Source organism: Nothobranchius furzeri, chromosome 4, assembly GCF_043380555.1.
Source record: "Nothobranchius furzeri strain GRZ-AD chromosome 4, NfurGRZ-RIMD1, whole genome shotgun sequence".
Lineage (NCBI taxonomy): Eukaryota > Metazoa > Chordata > Actinopteri > Cyprinodontiformes > Nothobranchiidae > Nothobranchius > Nothobranchius furzeri.
The window spans coordinates 65,451,543-65,476,594 of NC_091744.1; the positions used below are offsets into that span (position 1 = coordinate 65,451,543).

The window sequence follows — 25,052 nt, forward strand, 5'->3', positions numbered from 1 at the left end:
GAGGGAGAGGCAGCAACCACCACGGCGCGCTTCACTCCCGGAGTCTACTCCAAACACGTTTTACGCACGTGTATTTCCTCGTTTTTTTGCGTTTCATCTTCGATTTACTCACTTCTCCTTTGTTGAGAGAGAGGAAACGAAGTTTATTATGACGTTTGGGAGAAGTGGAGTGAAGTTGCGGCTCAAGGAACGCTTTGACACGCGTCTTTAGTCTTTTCTCTGCGCTTTAGCTGATTTTAGTTTTAAACAAATATTCTTTGACACATCACATTCGAGTGGCTGATTTTGCTTCAGAAAGAGGAATCAGAGGGAGAAATCCGTGAGAAAAAAACAAGATAAGGTCAATAAAATCTGAAATCCGTCATGCTTATGTGAAAGTTTCCCCCATCCGAATTGGTTTCGTTCGGAAAAGGGGAGACTTTGATGGAGTTTTTATGTGGGACCCGCTAGGATGGACGTGGTAGATGAAACAGAAGCGTTACAGAGGTTCTTTGAAGGTAAGAATGTATTTATTCATTTATCACATTAACTTTATGCTCAATACCCCCATTTCATTTGATCATGGAAACATCTCGACTTTAGTTGACTTCACTAAGGGAAAGTGATCCAATTAAGGATTATCTAATTAAACAAACTAGTTAAAACAAGCTGGTTTGTGTGTTTTCATATACATTGGTGGCGTTATAATTACATATACATACATACATACACACACACACACACACACACACACACACACACACACACATATATATATATATATAATAGTATATAATTTTACTAATAAAAGCAGGAATTCAGAATAAACTGCAAAGTTCTGTTAAAAAATATCGCAGGTCAGTAAAAGTAAGTATTTTTGGTGGAGTCTCATTCAAATCCAGATATATGATGCCACTTGCAAGTTTATTGTGAAACAATGAATAAAACATATGGTGTTATTACAATCAAATTAAACGATTTTCTCATGCAGCTCAAAGAACAGCCATTTTATTATGCTGAGTTCTTATTTGTAATAAAGTGTGTCAGAAGAAGTGTGAGTACACTTTATTATGGTAAACAGTCACTTAAACATACACAACTATCCATGACTGTCAGAGGATCCTCCACAGGAATTTAAAGTGTTTACATTCTTGCTTTGGGAGTTAGAGAGATGTTCTTACTCTGGCTTTATTTCAGCCACTTGGACCAAAATGTCAACTTGTCCATGAGAAGGTGCACACTGGCTGCACCTTTTCTCCTTGTATTTCTACCCCTTATCTTAACTGGTCTTAGTTGGTAGATCAACGTTATGTCAGTGACTTTAAGTTATGTTTTCATATAGTAGATGATAAATAATCAGTTCATGAATTCCTCCAACCCCCTCCTGAACAAAATACTCATTCCTTCAGACACATGATGGATTTCAGCTCTGGTGGAAGGTTGCTTTAATGGGATTTGTGAAATATGCATGTGTTAATGTAGATTCCTGGCATAGCCCTGGTGGCTGTTAAAACACGATGAGGTGAGACTGGGGTTTCTCTTCAGGTCTTTGGCCTCTCGCTCCAGCTCCATTAGAGTGACAGTGAGCAGGCGGGGTGAGGAGGTGAGATACTGCAGACCCGGAGTGGAGAAAGGAACCCAGAATCCCTTTAAAAAGTTGACATTCTCTTCTCTGAGTCACTGGGAAACAAAGACCAGTGCAGAAAGAAAGAATTAAAACACATCATCCTTCAGCCATGTTGGCTTCATAAACACTGGGATACAGCCATACAGCCATGTGATTCTATCTTGACTCAAAACGGAAAAGGCTGTTTTTGTTTAAAGTCCAGTAATCAGAGAACGTCCCAAATAGTAGACGCTAGCCATTAGCATTAGCAGCACTACCACGTGGCAGAAGTTCCTCCAAGTTTGTGTTATTTGTGGAGGTAAAACATCAACGTTGCAATTCAGTGGTAGAGTCGTGTTGTTTTATCCAATCCGAGGTGAGATGTCCAAATATCAGGAAATAAGACTCCAAAACGTGTTGTGTTGGGCCACTCTCTACTGTAGCAGACTTGTCTGTGCTGATGGAGGCACTTCTGGGCTTTGTTGCCCCGAGTGCGACTTGCAAGGCATCCATTCCTACCAGAGACCAGTGCAAACGTATTGATTAAACTAATTTTACACACCTTTAAGTTTATGTGCAAAAATCATTGAATCTACCTACTGACTTATTAGAAATCTACTTTTCTATTTTGGGATATTACCTTCTGAGGTGAGTCAGGTGAGCAGCAGCAAGCGTGTCAGTGGTTTAAATCACCATCAGCAGATATGAGAATTCCTGCAGCCATACTCCCACAGCGAATAATGGATGGTGTGGTTCCATCATGGAAAACCTGTGTGAATCAGACAAGGTTTAACTGGTTCCTCTGATTTATGGCCAAGTTGTTTTTGTTAGAGGAATGCATTGTTTCTGAGCAGCCAGGCTCTGCTGGACTGCTCTCTTCAGCTGATTAATCCGCAGGTAAAGTGAGAGATGTTTGTGTGCAGGTCACAGAAATCTTTTGAAGGCTTTTTTTCTGTTACTTTTCTTTGATTGTTTACAGCTCGGCCTTCAAATAAGTGTGTTTCTCTCCAGTCCAACAGCTTGTTGCTCCTGTAATCTCCCAAAGCCAGGTCCGCCGGTGCTACCAGTGCTTGTGCACGACAAGAGCTGTGTGTGGTGGCCTGGTACAGCCCTTTCTCATGACTGGGAAATAATCCTTATTAAACCACTCTCACATACACACACATACATACACAATAGCATTCACACTTGGGAATGTGAGAAATAATACACACATCTTTGTCACACTGATCTGCAGCTCTCAGGTCTGCAGAGAAAAGTCCTTCGGCCCGAGTGGGGAAACATGTGAGGAATAGACAGAATTTGCTCCTCTCCATCTTTTGTTTCAGGTGTTGTCATCTTGAGATCTCCATCATGCTTTGGCTCCGTGCAGGTATCTGTTGTTCTGTCAGCTCTGCTTCTGTAGTTGTGATTCTTTAGTTGAAGATGAGCTATTTTGTTCAGATTGCTTATTAATATTTTTATCGTAGTGACATGCAGCACTTTCACCTGTAATGCTCAAAGTTAGAAAAATTCTCCTCTGCTTCTTGCCCTGAGTTTAGTGTGTTTTTTGACTGAGCTGCATTTTCCAAATCAGTTCAGATGTACGCTTGCAGACGTTTAATGACCTTAGATCATATTCATACTTGGGTTTGGTCCAATTAAGGAAGCCAGTTAAAACAGTGATTTTTTTAAAAATGAATACATCTAGCGGTCCTTTTGATTTAATTGTAATAATGAAGCTGATTGTGATGTGTGTCTGAAGTCTGTTCTGCCAGGTTTTTAAGAGATTGATAATTGTTTGGACTTTGTTCCACGGTACTTTTACTTTTACTGAAGGTATTAATTATTAACCCTTACATGCCAGATCATCCATGAAGAAAGAAATGTTGCTCAAATGAAACATTTATGTTTGTCCTGTGACTTTGTAGGAAAAACATTAGTTAAGGAACCTAAATAGTATCTTTGCAGGGATAAACTAAATTAAACTGATACTAAATAATACATTTCAATCTTCAACCATTGGCACGAGGACCTGTAATGGTCCGGGAATCATCTGGTATAGGAATAAAAAACTCTCTTGATATCTCATGTTATGTCATGCACTATATTGCGTTCTGTGTTGCGTGCAATTACCCCCCGGTCTGCAAGGCTAAAGATTAAGAGCTCTGCTGTAGATCCTGCTCAGTGGCTTAGTGGTATGAGTGTTTGCCCTGAGACCGGGAGATCATGGGTACAAATCCACAGTCAGGTCATACCAATGACTTTAAAAATGGGACTCAATGCCTCCTGCGTTTGACACTCTGCATTAAGCGGTTGGGTTGGGGGGTTAAACCACCAAATTGTTCCCAAGCGTGGCCGTATCTGCAGCTCCTCGCTCCCCAGGGGATGGGTCAAATGCAGAGAACAAATTTCACCCGTGTGTGACAGCTAATGGGACTTTAACTTTAGAAACTGACGACGACATGATCCATTACATGATTTGTGTGAAGCCAAACTCAAAGATCCTGAGCCACACGAGCTCTGCGCAGAGAAAGGTAAAGCTGTGTGTTTTCTTGAATGATATCAGTCAAATCATGTTTAATAGGAACACACACAGTCCGTCCTCTGTGTGACAAACAAGCTATTGAAAAAGAGGCATGTACACACATACACACACACACTCACACACACACACTCAAACACACACACACACACACCACTGGCAACCCTTAATCTATCCAAAGGCAACTGTGTATCGACAATCATTTCACTGTTCCTCTCTGAGCACAGCTGGACAGAGAAAAACATCGAGGACAGATAAATCTACACATTCGGTTCTCTACGAATCCAGATGATCCAGAGGTTACAGTCGTTGGATTTGTGGGTCCCCTCATCTTCGCCAAAACAAACTGATCAGATTTCTACTATATAAACACACATAAAAGTTGAGTGTGCCCTTTAGTTTGTCCTCCTCACCAGATAATCTCAGAGACAAACAGTGTGACCTGATTATGCGTCTGATAAACAGCAGGTGATTTATGGGCTAGAGTGAAAACTTTATGCAATGATCTTAGACCTCCCTAAAAAGAACAAATCCAGTTAGATTTTAATGCACGTTTGGATTTTCTGTCACCATTTGATCCAGCTCCCCTCTGCTGAAAACACAGAGATCAAGGTCTATAACTGGTCTGTTTTAAACTAGATTTGACTTTTTATGGTTTAGTTACGTTGATTCACTTTCAGTTAGACAGAATAGCCTAAATGTTTGTGTTTAATGGTGCTTAAATCAAATATTATAATCTCACAGCAAATGTATTAAAATTATTGTTGGACTATTAGAAATTAGAAGATTTAAATGTCCTTCAAACAAACATAAATAATTAAAAGACAGACTAAACTGAAAACCTCTTGGCATCAAATATGCAATAATCTCTTGAGAAAGGTCATTGACTAAAAATGGCAAGTTGGTAAAAATCAATTGGAGATTAATAATTAGAAATAGGGAGAAACTTTGGACTAAAACAACTAAAGCTAAAATAAAAAGCACATCTACACTTAAATCTCATATGAAATTCAGTGCTTTTGACCGTTTTTGTTGTGTTTAAATGCTTTTGTCCATTATCTTGTTTCAAACAAATTCTCATAAAGTCTCCCTGCAGATTTAAATGTGTGGAACACTGAAACCCCCTTTTTTAAATCAATATTTCTATTCAGGTTGAACATGAAAATAACTTCCTACACATATCTGCTTCATTAGCTTCTGACAGGAAACAGACGATGAAACTTCAGGATCCTGACAGATCTACGCCACACCGTCACTTAACATTCATGGACTCACCCATCTTGACTTGCAACGAGGAAGGCTGCTGTTGGTTTAGCGTCCAGGAAACAGCAGAGAACGTCTCGGCTAGTAGAAGCTAACCGTCAGCATTAGCAGCACCACCACACAGCAGAACTCCTCAGACTTGTGTTATTTGTGGAGATAAAACATCAATGCTGCAAGTCAGTGGTAGAGTTGTGTTGCTGTTATCCAATCTTAGAAGAAATGTCCAAATATCATGAAAAAATATTCCAAATCCTGCCGTCTGAAGCTCAGCTGAGATGTGACCCACTTCTAGTTCCTAGAAATAGGGAAGGAAAAGCAGAGGGGTGGATGCAAGTGTTTCTTGCCCCCCAAATGGGACTTGCCAGACTTTCATTCCAATTAGAGACCACTGCAAATGTATTAAACGAGTGTTACACACCTAAATGATATCAAGAATACATACCACCAGTTGCTTTAGAGTTTTCAACTAAGATCACGATGTTAAGAAATCGCGGAGTTTTGCTCATTTTTGGGCAAATCTTAAAAATAACGCTGTGCTTAGATCTGGCGCGCTGTTTGGATAGTTTTAGAGTTTGTGTTGTGAATTACTAACACGTCATGTTTTAGCTCTCCCATTGGGTGATAAATATTCATTTTTGTTGGTTGTTTTGGATGTGGCATGCTGGGTCAGCAATTTCTTAAGTCCCTGATGCTGATTTTATCCTAAATGATTGCGTCTATGAACAAATATAGCTAATTTAGTTTCTGAAAATTATATCAGTGTGCCTTTAATAAATCCCAAATCAACTTTCTGCTAAAGATTTTAACTGCTCTGGCTGAATGGTGGTATCCAGTTATGAGTTTACAGGACTTCAGCATGTTTATGAAGCCTACATGTGCCACTCAGAACTCTGTTGGACACAGAGTAGTCAAAGTCTCTGTTTCTTTGTCTTTCTATCCTCAGCTGTCTAACTTTTATTCTGCCTTTTTCTCCTCAGCCCCCATCCATCTTCCCTCCTCTCTTCACCATATCTCTCTGTTTTCTCTTATCTGGCCTGCCAGCTTTAATTTACTACCTCTTTGGGTGGGGTGCACATCTGGATCTTATTTAAGCAAAACCATCCTGCCTTTTTCTTTTTTGTTTCTCTTGCACTGCCACGCATCAGGAGACATTACCCAGCTGTTCATTATCTGTAAAGGGAGATGTTTTTTTTATCCATCCACATAGCAACAGGAGAATATCACGTTAAACAGTAAATCTCATTTAATTGGGCTGGGATGGGGGCTTTTGGTTTGTGATGTTTATTCAGCCATCCTCTGAGAACTGTCTGCTAAATATTTGTGAGATCATGTCGTTCAACATTTTTATGGCAAACAGTAGAAATCTTTGGGGGAGTTTAAGAGAAGCTGCAACAGATAACTGAGTGACATTTTGGTTTGGTCTCTAGTGGCAGTTGGCAGATTATTTAAAAAAGGGGGAAAAGGTGAAATAGTTTCAAACCCTAACACTTAAATTCCTCACATTCCCAGCTTCCTAATCTATCAGAGGGTGAGTGAATAAGTGCGCGCGCGTGTGTGTGTGTGTGTGTGTGTGTTGGGGTGGCTGAAAAACTGGGGTTGCCTGCCCAAGTCTTTACTCTCTTCTCTTTTTGCTTTTCCTTTCCTCTGATTCTCTCTCATCACGTTTCCAACATCAGGCATCTTTAGAAATATGTTTGCTAAATGTTCAGAGTGTGCTTTTTTATATAAGCAGGTGCATGTTTTGTGTGTCTGCGTTTTAAAGATTAAGTGGGGTCATATGTTTGGGATTTGGGCGGCTTTGCTTATCAAAGGCTGAAAATGAGAAATGGGGATCTGAAAGTTACCTCTGAGAATTTTAGGAAGGATAAAAGTTTAGAAACGTCTCATTTAAATAATTTGCCCAAAAGGAGATTTAAGCTACTTTGAGAAGTGCTTATATTTAAAAGTAATGAATAAGTACCACCTGCTGCAGAAAGTTACCCGAGGAGTGGATCTTTATGTGGAATTCTGTGTAAATAGAGTAAATATCAACAAAAGCCCTTCCAGTGCATCCAGACGTTAAAAATTCTACACATATTTTTCTATCAATCTAAACAAACGAGTCACTCAAAACTAGTGACAGTAGGTTTCTAAAATAAGGCTGCTTATCATTCCCGTCAGGAATCAATAAACTCAGCTTCTTAAAACAGAAAAATTAATGGAGCTGTCTACGATAGTGGTTATTTATAGCTCTTACACAGAAGCAAGATTCATGTCTTAACCTTTTTTTTTGTTTGATTTGTCTAAATGAGGGAAATGCAGCTGCAGCAACAAAAGTATTCATCAGCTGGAGTGATTCCTGCTTTCATGTGATTAAGGCCGTGTCCTTTTGACTAATAGTGATTCCTGAAACCTTCATCTTGAAATTCTCTGTAAGCCAATCACAGTCATTGTTTGAAACACATCCATTAAACAAATGTTGTTATTCTATTAGATAAATCTTTCAAAGGAATTGTTGCAACACCGGTTTGTGTTGAAATCGGGTCGTTGTTTTACGGAGTGGAGCTGCTGACAGATTCCTGTTGCTAATCCCCAGATGCTCTCCATCCCCCCCACCTTTCCAACCCTCCTTTCACCACAGGTCATGATATTACCAGTTCTCTGGAGCCAGCCAACATCGACACCAGTATCCTGGAAGAGTACATCAGCAAGGAGGACGATAGCACTGACATGTCAGTAGGGACTCCAGACTAACAGAAACGTCAAAACAACCCACGCCAACCAAACCAGATCATGTCTTACAAAGGAATTTGTTGTTTCTGATAAACCTAATCCATTTTTTTTTCTTAACAGCTGTTTCACAGAGGTCCACAGCACCCCGGGACCAAATTACTCATCTCCACAGGCAGGAGTGTCTTCCTCTGGAGGATTGGCTTGTGGTGTGAGCCCCCCTATCCCATTACGCCAAGGAGCGCCCCCTCCTGGGCCCTCCAGCTGTCAGAACATCTACCCCCAGGGTCCAGCTGTGAGCCTCCGACACGGCTACCCCTGTCTGGGGCAACAGCAGCAACAGGCTCACATCAAGCCTGAACACAGGGGCCACTACGCTCCAGGGTGAGGAGTACTGTAGGTAGATGATTACTTGTGAATGTTTTTTTCTAAATTATATAAAATAAAATTGTTAATAACGCAGCCATAGATGTTAAGTTGTGGCACAGATTACTGCCTAGAATAGAGCAAAAAAGGACACAATCCTGCTGCAGGTTTGTCACGTAATTAATATAAAAACCAAAAGCTGAGAAACAGGAGAGAAGAACTAATAACAAAGAGAGTCAAATTAGATCTCCAAGTGAAGATGTGATGCAGTTGAGTGCAAGTTTCCTTGTAAAAGCTTTAGACAACAGTGGAACACATCGTGAGTTTAAAGGTGTAACATGCGTTATGGTGTCATTTATTCCAGAACTCTACCAGAATCTCCACCTGATTCCAGCTCAGAGCCATATTCTCCTCAACAGGTGAATGGTAAGAGACCCTTCTCTGTTGTTTATTTTTTTTAAAAACAGCAAATGACAATTGAGGTGCGCGATTTTTACTAATGACAAAATAGCACGAGGTGATCAGAGTGTAAGGTAACTTGGATGCGCCTCAGAAACAACACTCAGCTGAAAAATGGTGGTGTTGCTGGACAATTTGCTCAGTTTTATGGCTTTTTGTCAGACTGAACCAGGAAATGGCTGCAGGCAGTGAAACAGAAGGCAACAAAACTTCAGAGCAACCAGTTAGTCCACCCCTAGTCAATCAGTGGCCAGAGTCATGATGCCTTGCCAGGTACCTCACCGGAACAGGGAGTAAAAATAGGGGAGAAAGTAGAAGGAAAATACATATCAGTGCCCTTGGGAGCAGTGGTCGGGCCGAGCTGCACCTGTCCGTGTTACTCTTAGTATTGCTCCCGGAAAACTACCTATGTCATGAAACGGTGTTGGTGGTCCCAAGATGCAGTACCCAGGATGACACGAGGCAGGGATGATGATTAAGTAAAAGTCCTTTATTTTAAGGTGAGCCAAAAACCAAGTATATCCAAGCTGGAAGCCAAAAATCCAAAAACCAGATAAATATCTGGGGATCAAAAACTCTGGAATAAACACAGAGGGACGAAACTGACAGAACTACAAACAACAATGGACCGACACAAGACAAAGACAAGACAGGGCTTAAATACACAGGGAAGATGAGAGGGAGATGAGCTGCAGGTGTGTGGGGTGTGGGAGGAGGACCATGTGAAAGCAGTGACTAATCAGGGGAGAAACTAACTTGACCTAAGAATAAAACCTAATACAAAATAACAGGAAACCTAACTACCATTCAAAGGGAGGGGAAGAAAAATAATAAACACTGATGGGAAAAACATACTAAATCCTGAAAGGCTGTCACTAAAGGAAATGACTTAAGAGAAACCTAGAAGGCTGGAGATCTAGGGGCAAATGGGGAAAACCAGAAGACACATGAGGAAGACGCAGACATGACACACGAGGGTGCTAGAGGACACAAAAGGAGCACCTAGAGAACAAATGGAGGACACAAGGAGACACATGAGGAAGGGGCAGACACAGACCATGACAACCTAGGCCTTTTCCAACCGCCCTACTCCACGTGACTTGGGAAGCTTTGGTTCAGTCTAGCTGTTTTTTTTTACGACAGCATGGTTTGTTATCTCCCCCCCCCCCCCCCCCCCCTGCTTTCCCTCTGATTTTCAGTCCCTGCTCCATTGTGGTTCCAAGGGCTGAGCCGGTTCGCCATTGGACCTGTTGGTTGCCAATTGGCCAGGGGGTGGAGTCACTGGTTACTCCGGAGCTTTTTGACTACTGCCTCACTGTGCAGTGTTGTGCCTGAATGAGTTAATTGAATGATAAACAACAAAAAATAAATTCAGATGAAATGTCTGACAAAATTACTGCTGAACAAGAAAAGGAGACAACATTTCTGTCCTTTCTTTCCCAGATCCTCACATGATCAGGACCATGACTCCAGAGAACATGTGTCACATGGCTCCGACGCCACCGCTCCCACCTCATGGGCATTATCCCAGCATGCATCGGGACATGTACCTGAAGCCGGAGCCCGTGATATCACAGTACCCGATTGGACCTGCCACGAGCGGTAGTGGAGATGTGCAGCAGACCCAGATGCTCCATCAGCTGCTGCAGCATCCTCAGGGAGACGAGTGAGTCATGGAGAAGTGCAGGGATGGGGGTGGTCCATTTTTTACTAAAACACCAGTGGTGACGTTTGACTGTTTTCTCACACAGCAGCATCCCTGCTCATCAAGCTAAGAAGAGGAAGCACTCTGACTCTCCCAACAGCACCTTGAATTCCCAAATCCTCACAGGTATCATCAAACAAGAACCAGGTAGGCAGGCATCTTTCTTTTCTTCTCCACCTCACCCTCACCTGCTCTTACTAACGTTTAACACGTAAAAAGAAAAAGAAAACATCAATTTTACATCCACTATTTCTCACCTTAATAGCAGCTAATTCAAATGATATGCCACAGGATTGATGCAGGATGTGGACAACTCTTTCCTGGACCCAAACTACCAGTGCATCAAGTGGCAACCTCACCAGCAGAACAAGTGGACCCCGCTGTATGATGCCAACTGCAAAGACCTGTGGGTGGATTTGATTTTGGGTTTAAATTGAACTAAATGTGTAATTCAACAAAGTCTGCAGCAGCAATGGAAAAGCAATAGATGAGTTGCGGAGTTCTAGAAAATTCCTCAGTGGTGAGCTGTACGTGGGAGTGAATGTGTGCAGGGTTTCAGCTTAGAGACACAACGTGAGGAGAGGGTGAAGGGAAAAAGTTAGCAATCACCTTCTTGTGCTTTTTGTAGTGCCAAAATAGATAAGGAGGAAGGTTAAAATGAACTCACAAGACCTTTCAGATGTTATCAAAACCACCTGGTTGAGCAGATCTGAGCATGCAACGCCAAAATAAAAATGATTCTCTACGTTTTTTAGAATGTCATCTCTAAGGGTTCTACGGTTCTCTGTAACCCTTACAAATAATATCACAAAAATATGATGAAGGTGTCATTGACCAACAGTTAGCAGACTAATTAAGCATCTAAAGTTTTATTAAATTGTGTTAATTGTATAATTTTACCTGCAAACAAATAACAAAACTGAGCTAATCTTTCCTTTTACATTATTCTGCTGTTGTCTTCCATGTTTAGCCCAATGCCAACCTACCGAGTTGATGCTGACAAAGGCTTCAACTTCTCCTTGGCTGATGATGCGTTTGTGTGCCAGAAGAAAAACCACTTCCAGGTCACCGTCTACGTCGGAATGCTCGGAGACCCCAAGTACATCAAGACAAATGAAGGCCTGCAGCCCATCGACTGCTTTTACCTCAAACTTCATGGAGTAAAGGTGAAGGAAACAAGCTGCACACACACACACACACACACACACACACACACACACACACACACACACACACACACACACATTTCAAAGTTTAGTTTGATCTTTTGGGCTGGTGGTGGAAATGCTGTGGAACTTGTGATACTTTACAAAAACTGAAAGCTTTATGGAGATGTGATCTTACACAACCAGTGGCGCTCTGCGTTACGGAGCAGGCATGACATAGTGGGGACCTTTGGGGAGAGCCATGACCATTTGTTTTAATCACAAAGCTAAACATAATATGCTGACTTATAGGTGCTTTAAATCCTTGAAAGTGCTTGAATTTTAATGTGGCATTTTCAAGGATTTAAAAATACTTAATCTTTTAATATTGTTTGAAACCGTGACTGTAAGGTTTAAGAAAAATAATCATTTTGAACCTGCAGGTGCTGTTCATATGTGCATCAATCATTGCCTACATAAGGTGATGGAAAAATCGTTAAAACACACCTTGAAAGTGCTTGAATTTAATTTTTGTAAATACGCAAGAACAGAATCAGAATAAAAGTTAGATGGGCTCAAGCTTCAGTGTATAACAAAATTCATCTTCACAGATAGAGATGCATTTTGTAATGGCTGCCAGGATCAGAAATCCCCACAGGAAGCACATAAAGCGTGGAGGTACATCACTGAGTTGCAAGGATGACTGCCCCCTCTCCAACAGGAGAATAAAACAAAAAGGAGACGTTGGATGGATGAAAAAAAAAAGAAATTTTAGGAAGATTACCAAAGAGGGGAAAATTATGAAAGACATGGCCTTAAAGAAGCATGAACTAAACAAAGTAGAAAATGATCAGAACTTATTGTGTAATTATACCAAATATAACTTACACAACCAACAGGTCACACAATTCATGCACACGCTCACACTTTAGAAAGGGGCTTCTCAGATTCACAAATGAATCCAATGTAGATATTTTTAGTTTGTGGGATGAAAGCAGAGCACAGAGCAAAAATCCATGTACCACCAAAGCGAGAAATCTCAAGTATTTCCCCAAATAATACCAGACTTGTTGTGTAGAGACAGATGTAGCTGTCTTGACTGGCTGTGGAGATTTTTATCTCTCGGACGTATTTAGTGGTGTTGTTTCATTGGCAGGTGGAAGCTATGAATCAGTCCATCAGTGTGGAGCAGTCCCAGTCCGACCGCAGCAAAAGGCCCTTCAAGCCGGTTCTGTGAGTCCAAGCTTTTCAAATAACTCAGAAACGAGCACGTTTTTGTCATCTTGTCATCATGAACATTGTTTCTCCCAGCGTCACATTGCCATCAGAGCAGGTCACAAAAGTCACAGTGGGGAGACTCCACTTCAGTGAGACTACAGCAAATAACATGAGAAAGAAGGGCAAACCAAATCCAGACCAGAGGTGAAAAACATGCAGAAAAAAAACTTTCGCTCACCTTTAGAACTTTTGCAAAGTTCTAACTTCACAATCCTGATCACTTCATCTCTGCAGGTATTTCATGCTGGTGGTGGCGCTGCATGCACAGTCCCACAGTCAGAGCTACACTGTGGCTGCTCATGTCTCTGAGAGGATCATCGTCAGGGTAACGTCTGGCCATGTCTGTCCCCTTCCTACAACAATCATATCCTGTGTGAATGTGACACTTTACTCTGTCTGCCTTTTATAATCTCATCCTATCCAAATCTGTCATTTCTAAGACCGTTTGATGTATACGTTTAGAGATCATAAGCTTTTTGTAAGATGATGGTGTTATAATTACCATAAATGTGTTAAGGAATCTTGTTTTCAGGCTCAGAATATTTAATCTTTTTTATGATAAATCTGAATTACCTCAGTGTCAAAGTTAGGAAGAAACCAAAACAGCTATGGAAAAGGGTTTCTATGATGTGCTATGATGATGATGTCAGTTTGGGATATGATCATTAAATTAATTTTCAAAGGATTTTTTTGTCAAGAAAGCGAAAAAAAGCCTACTTTGATATCTTTAAACATTGAATTTGAATTTTGCTATAAAGTTTTAATATCTGAGTCAGATTTTGTGCTCCTTTTTTGGTTCTGTGTCATAGGCATCCAATCCAGGCCAGTTTGAAAGTGACAGCGAGGTGCTGTGGCAGCGAGGGCAGCTGCCAGACTCGGTGTACCACCACGGCAGAGTCGGAATCAACACCGACCGTCCAGACGAGGCCCTCGTTGTCCATGGCAACCTGAAAGTCATGGGCTCCCTGGTCCATCCGTCTGACATCAGAGCAAAAGAAAATGTCCAAGAGGTCAGGATGTGTGTGTGTGTGTGTGTGTGTGTGTGTGTGTGTGTGTGTGTGTGTGTGTGTGTGTGTGTGTGTGTGTGTGTGTGTGTGTGTGTGTGTGTGTGTGTGTGTGTGTGTGTGTGTGTGTGTGTGTGTCCAAGCATTAAAGAGTGTGTTTTTGAATTGTGTCATCTGTAAACTTGGAACAGTGCACTGAAACTATGCTTCATGTTGTTGTTTCATCACTCGTTAACAGGATTTTTGAAGCTTCATAAACATTTCAAGACAGCAATGATTTTTAAACAGTTGGGAAAAAACTGCGTGACAATTTTCTTTCATTTTTGGCAAATTGGGAATTTGTTTTGTTAGGTAATTAGTGTAGTTTCAGTATATTAATCTTTGTCACTTCACTTGGCCTGCAGCAGAAACCTGGAGTTTTTTGTCAGAGGACACCATCTAGAGGCAGAAAAATGCAACACACCTTAAGCCCCGCTCCCTACTTCAGAACCATTCAATTCCGGGCCTCGAGGGCCGATATCCAGCACGTTTTAGTTTTAACCCTGCTTCAACACACCTGATTTCAATCAGCAGGTGATTAACAGGCTTCTGTTGAGCCTGATGAGCTGCTGCACAGGTGACTCAACCACTGAATCTAGTGTGTTGAACCAGAGAAACCACTAAAACATGCTGGATACCGGCCCTCGAGGCCCGAACTTGAATAGCCCTGCGCTACTTGATGATTACAGCTGGATGCATTTGTGAATGCACAACTCTAGCTGGGCGTTTTACAATTATTATTCTCACGTTATGCTGTTTATACATATATACTGAGTGGAGGGCCAAGCAGAGGATATTAAAAGTGAAACTCTGAAACTTCAAGTTACCTTTTTGAATGACCACCACGAGGGTGGCTTCAAGCAGTCCAGGCCTGTGTGTTGTCTGTAACATTTATTTGCTTTTTGAGATATAAATTAAGTTACATTTAAGCAACTGAATCATGGTAGTTATTGAAGTATTTCTGTGACAGTGTTAAAGTGAACAACGATCAACCATTTCCTTGGAATAAAAGCATCTTTTCACTGTGGGTTTTACTTTTAGTCCAATTTTTTTTAGAGAAACAAACACAACCACCTCAGTGATCTAGAGTTATGAGTGTCCGCCCTGGGACTTTGAAATCACATGACCTGGTCAGGTCATACCAAAGACTTTAAAAAAAAACAGTGGGACTCACTGCCTCCTCGGTTAACACTCAGCATTGATGGGTTGGATTGGGAGGTTAAACCACCAAACCAGTGTGTGTGACAGCTAGTAGGACTTTAATTTAACTTTAAACCAAGTGCAGACCATACATTTCTGACTCAACATTTGAGGTAGTTTTGCTTTTATTTGAACATCAAATAAAAAAAATTTGCAGATTATATTTTAACAATATTTAAGAAAATGGACAAAACAACTTTGGTAAAGTGGCTATTCTTATTACCACATTTCTATGTCTAAAATCCACTGTGTTCTCACAGATGTCCTCATTCTGTCATTAGGTCAACACTACGGACAATTTAAAACGAATTTCTCAGATGAGGTTGGTCCATTACCAATACAAGCCTGAGTTTGCTGCCACGGTGGGCATAGAGGACACTGCAGAGACTGGTAACAGCTGCATGAATAACCTCTGTTTAGTCAGACCCAACTCTGTGTATGATTCTGAACTCTCTGGTATGGTTTCAGTCCATTTTTATCACTTATTTGTTGTTCTTTTTCCACCTCTGCAGGTGTGATTGCTCAAGAGGTTCAAGAGATTTTACCTGAAGCAGTGAAGGAGGGGGGTGATGTGGTGTGTGCCAATGGAGAAACTATCCCCAACTTGTTAGTTGTCAATAAGGTAGTAAACGCACACACTCATCTGCTCTGATCTCTTTATGCTGTTAAAGTCTGATGGCATTGATTGAGTGTTTTGATTTCAAAGGAGCGAATCTTTATGGAGAATGTCGGAGCTGTGAAGGAGCTCTGCAAGCTGACTGACAACCTGGAGACTCGAATAGACGAACTGGAGCGATGGAGTCGCAAACTGGCCAAACTGCGTCGACTTGACAGCATGAAGAGCTCCGTGAGTGGAGGCACTGTGAGGTAAGAGAAAACAAATGAAAACCCCATCTGATTATGAGATCTAAAATATGTAAAAACAACGATAAAACATGTACGTTCCTTGTGTTTTTCTTGCCTGTTTAGCCAATCAGGAAGTTATTTTAGCAGAACAGGAAGTGGCCCACTCAAGAAAAAGACAGTTAAACCAGGGAGCAAGGTCTGTGGTGTTGCTGTGTTTTTAGGTTTTGTTGACTGTGGGATGTACAGATGTGACTGTAATTGTCCTGCTGCAGAGCTCACCTCTGGATCAGGGCTGCATCAGTCAGAGGTTCATGCAAGGGGCCATCCTGGCTCTGGTCATTGTGATGGCCTTCAGGTATGAAGACGGTTTTAAGGAGAGAGTGCGACCTGTTACCTCTGAAATATGAATGATGTTAATGTCCTGCCTTGTGTTTGTCCACAGCGTCATTTCAATGTCTGTGCTTTATGTCCTCACACTTCACCACAGAGGAGAAGTCACAGAGAAAGATGGGTATGTGTTGTTTGGTTGTAAAAACACTCTACAGCAGTGACTTCTGACGTTTCAATAATCCTACCAAATCTGTCCTGTAGCTTTGTTCCTTCCTGTGTTCTTTACATCTCTTGGATGCCCATCTTCTCTGCCACTGTCATTGTCTGTCCTCCTGACTGCAAATGGTACTCTGTTTTTCCAACTTTATATTTTCATGGCTTTTCTCTGTCTTGTTCTTTAGGTTTTCTTATAAACTCCAACATCTTTAAATTAATTCAAGTGGATCGTTTTGTGTAACCTGTTGCAGGTCAAGAGCCGCTCTGGGATCCCCCCGCAGGAGTCCATACACCCCACTCTCTACCACACCTTCACCAGGTGAGTAGAGTCTAACTTCTCTTTAGGATTGGGTTGGAAAGTTCATGAATTACTCAGTTTAATGAGGATAAAATTATTTAAATGTATAATTTAAACCAGATGTGATAATATTCTGTTTTTACCTCTAAACTCTTGCAGCATGCTGTTCAACCACAGCTCTAAACAACCAGTCAGCAACTGCTTCAACGCTGAATAACAACCAAACCACACCTGGTAAAGATAATCTGCTAGTCTGAGCTCTTTTCTTCTTTTATTGAGTGTGTGGGCCATCTGTTGTGATAAATCATCTGTCCTCTTTAGGTTTAAGTAGTCTGGTTCCCACACCAGGCACCATTATTAAGAAGGCAAAGTCCAGGCCAATGGACAAAGACGGACACAACAGAAATCGCCTCAGTCACACATCCGCACCCATGTACTTTTCCAAGTCCAAAAGGCCTGTCTCCACAGACCCAGAAGGGGCAGGAACCACCAATCGTTTCCCTCAGGGGCAGCCGCCAGTACCACGCAGACAACGGAGCCTAAGTGCAAAGGGTAACTCCACAAACAAAGCTGGCCCACCCGCTTCCTGCCGAATCCAAACTCGACACGCACAAAAACAACACAAATACTACTCATTTAGTTCTTTTAGTAATTTTTGTTCTCTTTTGCAGGAACAACAAATGCTCCTTTACTCACTAGTGTTTCCGTTGTGGAAACAAACCAAGACATCTCTGCACAAAGTTGTGCAACAGCGAACACCTGCAGGTACGCAATTAGACCTGCTCTAAATCTGAGCTGCTGGTTGAAAATTTCAATTTAAAGCTTCATCCAGTCCTTCTTTCATGAGATTTCTAAAAAAGTATGTAATGATTTTAACTCTTTAAGAGCAGAAAGCTTTTTTCTGTTAGAGTTTTCATTTAGAACATTAACATTTCTGTGTTCATGCGTGTTTTCTTTGTGTGATTTCCAGCTATACGATATCACTTCATGGACAAAGAAATGTCTCCATCTCACAAATTACATTACACATGATGTGAGTATAAACATGACTTTGCATAATACATACTGTACCATGTACACATTTAAATCAGCACATACTTTGGGTCGTGTCTCTGTAGTTGGATTTTAAAAATAAAACTACAGTCAAATAGTTAGGTAGTAATCTAAAATGAAGAGAAACTCAATTTAATGGTGCATTGATCATTTTTCTACATTCATTTTAGTTTGAGATTTTGTATGTTTATTTAAGTAAAACACAGCTATTTTGGTGCAAGATGTTGATGTGAAGCCATCTAAAAAATGCTGTAACTGTTGAATTACACTGTAAATTCTGAGTAGTTAATTGGACTTGAAAAAAGCATGCAAACCGATTGCATTTAAAATAATAAATACATGAGACAATGTGATAGAGTTACTAATACAACAGAAAATGCATTTAAGTGAAAGTTACTACGAATAAGACACACCAGTTCATAGTAAATTCAATTTTCTATTTATATTGTAATTTGTCGTAGTTCTAGTGACTAGCATTTAAGTGCATTTGACTTTGTATGCATTAGTACGTCTACACATAATTGCCTATTTGTGTACTTTTTATTTTAAAAGGATGCTAGGCAGTTTGGCTTGCTTTTAGCACCCCCTAACGTCCGTTTAGTGAAACCAAAACTGAAGCTCTTCTCACTTTTTAACACCTTAATCTAAAAGGTAAAAGGTCTCCTCAACCTTCATTAGTTTCTAGAGGTGCGATTCATGTCTAAATCAAACAAATGAGCTGTGTTCACTGTTCACGATCTAAAACATGCGGGAAACATGCTGGATGCAGACTGCAGTGCCACATGTGTCAGCTCCACTTTATTAAGTCTAACAGGTGGCGGCCTGTCACTCTGAAGTTGCAAGTGCAATATTCTGGCCACAGAGGACAGCAGGGGTCTGAGTGTTGTTTCATTAACCCTGTGAAGGGCAACATACTGGCTCAAGAAAATAATTTAAAAATATGAAAAAGTTGCATTGTATGCCTTTAAGTATGGGTGATTATTATTTAATCAGTTTAAACCTATTAAAATCAAACTTTTTTATTTTAAAAGTAATCTTATCACACAACTTTATTTTTAGGTTATGTGCTTTCTTTTTTATTTTAATTATTTGCTTAATTTATATATTTCCCTCTCCTGATAATAACATTTAAATTTCTTTGAATGTCTTTGAATTTCTTTTAATTGAATTTCTTTGAATTGAATTGAATTGAATTGAATTGAATTGAAATGAATTGAATTGAATTCATTCTCTCATTGGAAGTGACATTGTGCACACATGGGTAAAATTGTGTTTACAGGTGATGAAGCTGTGATGGTCTGTAAAATGTCAGAATTTCCTGAATAGAGTCATGGGATTAGATATAAACTACATTTTAAATAGAGTGAAATTTTAACTAGTACATTATCATGGAGCTATTATATGTCTAAATACATTAATTTTTAAGTCAAAGCACAGCAGCTGACCCAAGCTTTTAAAAAAATAATTGTAACATTGCTCAGCTTAGACTCTAAAGAAGGTTTCAATCACATTTAAAAGATGCACTGATTTAACTGGTATAAAGGGAAATAAAACTGGAAAACTGAAACTGCTGCAAAAACAGCTGTTCTCATTTTTTTCTGCAGTAAATTCCAAATAACTTCACTAATAAATAATAATAAATGTACTTTTCAGCTCTATGAAGAGTGTGTGGATGCAACAGTGCGGAGCCACCAAAAGACGTTTATGTCCCAGCCACACAGAGACGGAGCTCCAAACTGATAACAGCTCAGCAGCAAAGGTACATAGGATTAGATTCTATTATAATTTTTGTTCCACGGTTTTGAGTCTTTTGCTGCTTCTGCTCCTTTCTTAGGGCACTCATCACCTCTGGTCAGTGTCTGTGTCATCCTTCAGGGAGATCACTTACCACTTCAGAGTCTCTCAGTCCGTAAGTCTAAAATCTGAGACTCTGTCCTCTTTGATCGACAGTACGGTTTGATGGTAACATTTGTATTCATTATTTGTTGACAGAGTGAAGTCACGTGTGCCACAGAGGGAAATATCTCATCGTACTCTGATTACCATTTCATCATTCAAAGCAGCTGTGTGTGAGGAGGAAGATGACATGTCCTGCTATCTTCACACTTCATTGTATATTCCCAGATGTGACTGACTCCAGTTGTACAGTGTTGTGCAGGCTTTTTTTTTATTTTTATTTTTTTATTGTACATTATTTTAAAGATATTCATAGAGGAAAGTATTTACTGTCCAAACTGTATTCCCCTCAAAAATATTTGCATTGATGTCTCTTTTTTTCTTGTAATCACTGGATTATAACACACTGGAATATTTCAGATTACTGCAGCTGACACTGTTAATTTCCACTGTAAACCCATTGTATATAATTCTATAGCTCCCTTTGTTATTGATCACTATGTCTTCCATCTTTTATGAAAGCCATAATTACTTGCAAGGATGAGACATTGCACACACGTTTATTTTGTGATACTAGGTGCACACTGAAACCGCTGCCTGTAACAGTAGACTTATACACTGAAAAGGAGGCCTTCCACTAAATCTCTCCTATATTAAATATACCTCAGTAGTGCAATCTTTGGTTTCTGCAGGAGCTTTGTGCATCTTCATGCAACACCTAAATTGGAATTAGAATAAAACATAAAATTAGACAGACTGTGTGCACATTGCTCCTTTGCATTTCTGAAAGGTTACTACTCCAGAGCCAAACCCAGTTATTAGTAATTACTAAAACAAACATTAAGACTGGACAAGTGAAGAAATCCCTGGTAATAAAGGTGTATCTTACTGGAAAAGCATCAAGTCCTACACTGATGATATTTCAAAATACACTGGAATAGCTCACACTGTACCCTGTTAACTGGACAATGCTGGTAAAGCATGAAATATCATTTCAGGTGCAGGCCCAATCATCTATCCAAAATGATACAGCACAGCATAGAGAGAAAATCTATTTTTGATCTTTTTTTTTTAACAAACTTGATTTATTCGGATGTCAACATGAAAATTTTACACTTTCTATTTCATGCATTTCTTTTGATGTTTTTAAAATTACCTCTGTTTCTACAGCACTAAACCTATGCAACAATAACACTTTTAATATTACTGATTTGTGTAATGTTTTATTTTTGTATTTTCTTGTTTAAAAAGCATGTTCTTCTTATATCAAGTACAATGCATTGATACAAATTTTTAATAAATCCATATTCAACTTGTGCCATTGTTTAGAAGTAATCTGAACTCAAATAAAACTAATATACAGGAAGAACAGCCATCCCACAAGATTATAGCATTTATAATGAAATTAGCGCCATTATGGCTGCTCTGGTGACTGCCTGTACCTGTTTTTGTCTACAAGTGTGTGTGTGTGTGTGTGTGTGTGTGTGTGTGTGTGTGTGTGTGTGTGTGTGTGTGTGTGTGTGTGTGTGTGTGTGTGTGTGTGTGTTTGACCTTGGTCAGGTTGTGTTTGCGGAGTCAAGTTCCTATGCTCTGGGTTGCTGGAGCACTGGCAATAAAGCGTATTCTTCTTATTCTTCTTATATTGAAATGAAAACCCTGTATGATACTTTTGCCTTACACTGTACTGTTTTAGCTTATTTAAAGTGCACCAGCTAGCATAAATAAATCACAATAGCACTTTTATTCATTGTACATATGAATTGCATTTGTTTTATCCCATGCATCAAAGTGGAGTCAGATACCCTGGTACATTACATGTAACTGTTCTGCATCCTTTATATTTGATGTGCAGTATTGTTTATTTCTATTGACTTTTTTTATCAATAATATATTAACTTTTAGCTTTTGGAGTCAAGAAATAACTGATAAGCGCAAGAGAATATCTAGATGCACATTTGCAATTTTATTTCAATTTAGAGACAATAAATACTTAAAACTCAGGCTTCAGTAATATTATCACTCATAAGCCAATTTATTGATGCATTTTCAAACTTTCTGTCCTTTTTTTCTGTAATACTTTAATTGCATGAATTAAAAATTGGTTGTCATTGCACAGTGAATTTGTCTATTTTTTGATGAAAGAAAATACACTTCATTCTGTCCACTAGATGGCAGTCAAAGACTGGAAATAAGGAGGTAACTCCTGATTATAACCCTGATTTTCGACTCATCCGTGCGTGAATAACATGAAGTTTAATACAAATTGACACAAAGAATGTAGAAGAAACGCATCTGTAAACGTATGTACAGTATATGGTTTAATACTAGCACATAAGTGAGACGAATGAGAGCGTTAATTGAAGGCACTTTAGCCTGAAAGACTAAACGGAGGGAACACGAAAACCCACCCTCTCGACGTCAGTTGTGCGTCAAGAAAAAAACCAGGAAAAAGTTACCAGTACGTGGCCTTTTCATTTTGGACGTTAGCTGTGCTGTTGGACTTTGGCGTCTTCAGAAGATGGTAACGAATTACTTACGCTTACATTGTTTATATAACGTCATCATTTGTATATTTGGCGGATTTAACTGTTCGTGTCAAATTACGTTTCGAAATTGACTCGTTTTCTGTGTGAGAGTATGCTAACATACGTTAGTTCTTTGTGAACTCGTTTAGTGACTGGCTGCATTTACTAAACAAAATTAGTTGCAGATCTAACTAAACTCCACACTTTTCTGAAAAATCAATAAACTCCGTGTGTTCTCATTGTATCTTCTGTTTTCTGTAACTGCAGGAACTCGAGGCCATGACCAGATACACCAGCCCGGTGAACCCAGCAGTGTTCCCCCACCTCACCGTGGTGCTGCTGGCCATTGGCATGTTCTTCACCGCCTGGTTTTTCGTGTATCCTTTCACTGGTATTTGAAAATTAGAGAATGGTGAGCTACTGCTGTATGACCGTGTACACTTGCGGTATCATCTGACAAACGCCACAATCTGATGTTGATGAGGGTCTATGGCAGCTGTCATTTCTCATAACATCATTATTGCACTTTTGTGTGCATCCCAAACTGTTTAAAAGATTAACAAAGAGCCTTCAGGGCTGCATGGTGAAGCAGTTGTATGCATTGCCTTCCAGAGAGAAGGTTGCAGGCTCAAGTCCCGCCTGTGGCCTTTCTTCGTGGGGTTTGAATATTGTGTCCATGCATGGATGTGTTTGGGATTTCTTCCGTTTCCTCCCACAGGTACCATACACGCATTCATGTTGGTTAGGTACTTGAAAGTTGCTTTGAATAAAAGTGTCTAATAAACAAATTTTAGGAAAGCACTATGTCCTAATAAAGATTTCATACATGTGGATGTGGGCCTAAGCAATACATTCAGTTACTACTCTTGAGGGTAAAGAAATGACATTGGTTCAGATTTACAAATATCTGGGTTTCTTGATTGATGATTCACTCACCTTGAATTCTCATGTAGAGAATCTTGTGAAGAAGCTGAAGTTGTAACTGCGTTTTTATTTTCTAAATAAGCGGTTTAGAAAAGTAAGAAACGACTTGTTGCTGCAACATTGTTCCTGTGCTTGATTATGGAGATATTTTATATATGAATGCTTCTGCTAAATGTCTTTGATCGCATAACTCCGTGTGCCGTGCTGCTCTTAGGTTCATTACTAACTGCAAATTTCTGACTCATCACTGTGAGTTATATTCTCTGGTAGGATGGCCTGTTTTGACCAGCAGGAGGAAGGCTCACTTATACAGATTTATATATAAGGCAATACTCGACTTGGACTGCTGCCCTCCTACATATGTTCCCTTTTTAAAATGAAAATTGCTGGTCACTATTCCCTTCGTCTGCAAGATTCCTTGTTGCTTTCTATCCCAACTTGGCAAAAGAGCTTTTGTCCACTTAGCACCGTCAGCTTGGAATGAGCTGCAGGCCCACTGGAAAATGAGTTAATTTCGTTGTTTTTAAATACAAACTAAGAAATCTTGATGCCAGCTCCGTGACATGTAACTTTCATTTAGATTGCTTCTGACTTTTAGTTGATTTTTTAACTATGTATACTGTGTTTTGTGTTTTAACACTTTTTCTGTAACTTTGTGGGATGCTTGCTGCCGCCCATCTTGACCAGGTGTCCCTTTAAAAAAAGAGGTTTTTAATCGCAATGGCTACTTGGTTAGATAAAGATTAAATAAATAACAGAATATCTGGTTCATTATGAACTGGAAAAAATAAAATTTCTGCTTTGGTGGAAATATAAATTTATGTCTCTTTACTTCAGTTTTGACATATAAAACTTTTAAGACTAAACAAACCAAGGATAAAATGATGTTTCCTGTAAGGGTTTTAATAAAATAGTCTTAAAATATTAATCTGAACATTTACAGCCTGGTTTTCTTTTGTACAATGATGCATTATTTGAACGCCTAAGGGAATAGTACTGCTTAAGTTTTCTATTGAAAGAGGGCTAAAATTGTATTGCTATAAAATATTTCTAGCACATGTTTTAAGTCTGAAGCACTCAGTAAATCAATTAATATGAATCTAAGTGACAGTAGATTTGAATGAGACAGAAGTTTTGGTCTTGTACCCTTTGTCTTGTGTGTGCCTCAACTTTATATCAGTTATGAAGTGACGTCAACAAAATACACAAGGGATGTCTATAAGGAGCTGCTGATCTCCCTTGTGGCTTCACTTTTCATGGGCTTCGGTGTGCTGTTCCTGTTGCTGTGGGTGGGGATCTACGTATGAGGGTACGTTGAACAGCCTGCCTTACGCAGCTCTGCAACATGTCACGATACTAAAGCTGGTCTGTTTTCCACTTTGCTGTTTCAGGTTACGCACTTACAATACAACCATTCCAACAGTACAGGACATCACTGATGACACACAGGATTTTGGATATAATTGGATGGCACTGACAATATGGACTCTGAATATTGATTATGTCACAAGTAAAGGGGATTTGTACAACTTCTGGTGTCTTTCTTTAACCCTAATGTTTGTTCCAGGACTGAAGTCGGCTTCATCTTAACTGAGAATAGACTGTTGTTTTGTCACTGGGCTATTTGTAGCGTGTTTGACTAGTAGCGCCTGAAACCTCAATCCCTGATTAATCTTTGTGTTAAAAA

At 39.8% G+C, this 25,052-nt stretch overlaps 2 protein-coding genes across 6 annotated transcripts; both read left to right on the forward strand.

The window, feature by feature from the left end:
* The first annotated feature begins 303 nt into the window (after positions 1–303).
* Positions 304–20,138, forward strand: myrf (myelin regulatory factor). Of its 5 annotated transcripts, none has more exons than XM_015964330.3 (27): positions 304–497; positions 7,993–8,083; positions 8,205–8,465; positions 8,812–8,873; positions 10,350–10,572; positions 10,658–10,758; positions 10,903–11,017; positions 11,582–11,777; positions 12,913–12,989; positions 13,068–13,178; positions 13,269–13,374; positions 13,844–14,044; positions 15,559–15,667; positions 15,790–15,899; positions 15,984–16,144; positions 16,247–16,319; positions 16,396–16,478; positions 16,566–16,634; positions 16,715–16,798; positions 16,921–16,988; positions 17,127–17,201; positions 17,289–17,519; positions 17,639–17,732; positions 17,938–18,000; positions 19,674–19,779; positions 19,855–19,929; positions 20,013–20,138. In XM_015964330.3, exons 1-27 carry the CDS (start codon positions 452–454, stop codon positions 20,091–20,093), a joined length of 3,072 nt encoding a protein of 1,023 aa, XP_015819816.1. In that variant the 5' UTR covers positions 304–451; the 3' UTR covers positions 20,094–20,138. The 5 variants fall into 5 exon arrangements, with proteins under 5 accessions (XP_015819816.1, XP_015819820.1, XP_015819817.1 ...); XM_015964334.3 differs by having other exon boundaries at positions 10,658–10,737; XM_015964331.3 differs by having other exon boundaries at positions 10,661–10,758.
* A 2,182-nt stretch (positions 20,139–22,320) lies between these two features.
* tmem258 (transmembrane protein 258) lies at positions 22,321–24,894 on the forward strand. The gene is made up of 4 exons (XM_015964340.3): positions 22,321–22,437; positions 22,709–22,818; positions 24,546–24,674; positions 24,757–24,894. The coding sequence occupies exons 1-3, from the start codon at positions 22,435–22,437 to the stop codon at positions 24,670–24,672; spliced, it is 240 nt and encodes a 79-aa protein (XP_015819826.1). The 5' UTR covers positions 22,321–22,434; the 3' UTR covers positions 24,673–24,674; positions 24,757–24,894.
* The last annotated feature ends 158 nt before the right edge of the window (positions 24,895–25,052 follow it).

Bases quoted from the DNA above. Each gene is read 5' to 3' on its own strand.
- myrf (XM_015964330.3), top strand. From the start codon at position 452: ATGGACGTGGTAGATGAAACAGAAGCGTTACAGAGGTTCTTTGAAG. The intron at 10,759-10,902 runs GTAGGCAGGCAT...GATATGCCACAG, and splicing joins TATCATCAAACAAGAACCAG to GATTGATGCAGGATGTGGAC. The intron at 19,780-19,854 runs GTACATAGGATT...CTCCTTTCTTAG, and splicing joins ATAACAGCTCAGCAGCAAAG to GGCACTCATCACCTCTGGTC.
- tmem258 (XM_015964340.3), top strand. The intron at 22,819-24,545 runs GTATCCTTTCAC...ACTTTATATCAG, and splicing joins TTCACCGCCTGGTTTTTCGT to TTATGAAGTGACGTCAACAA.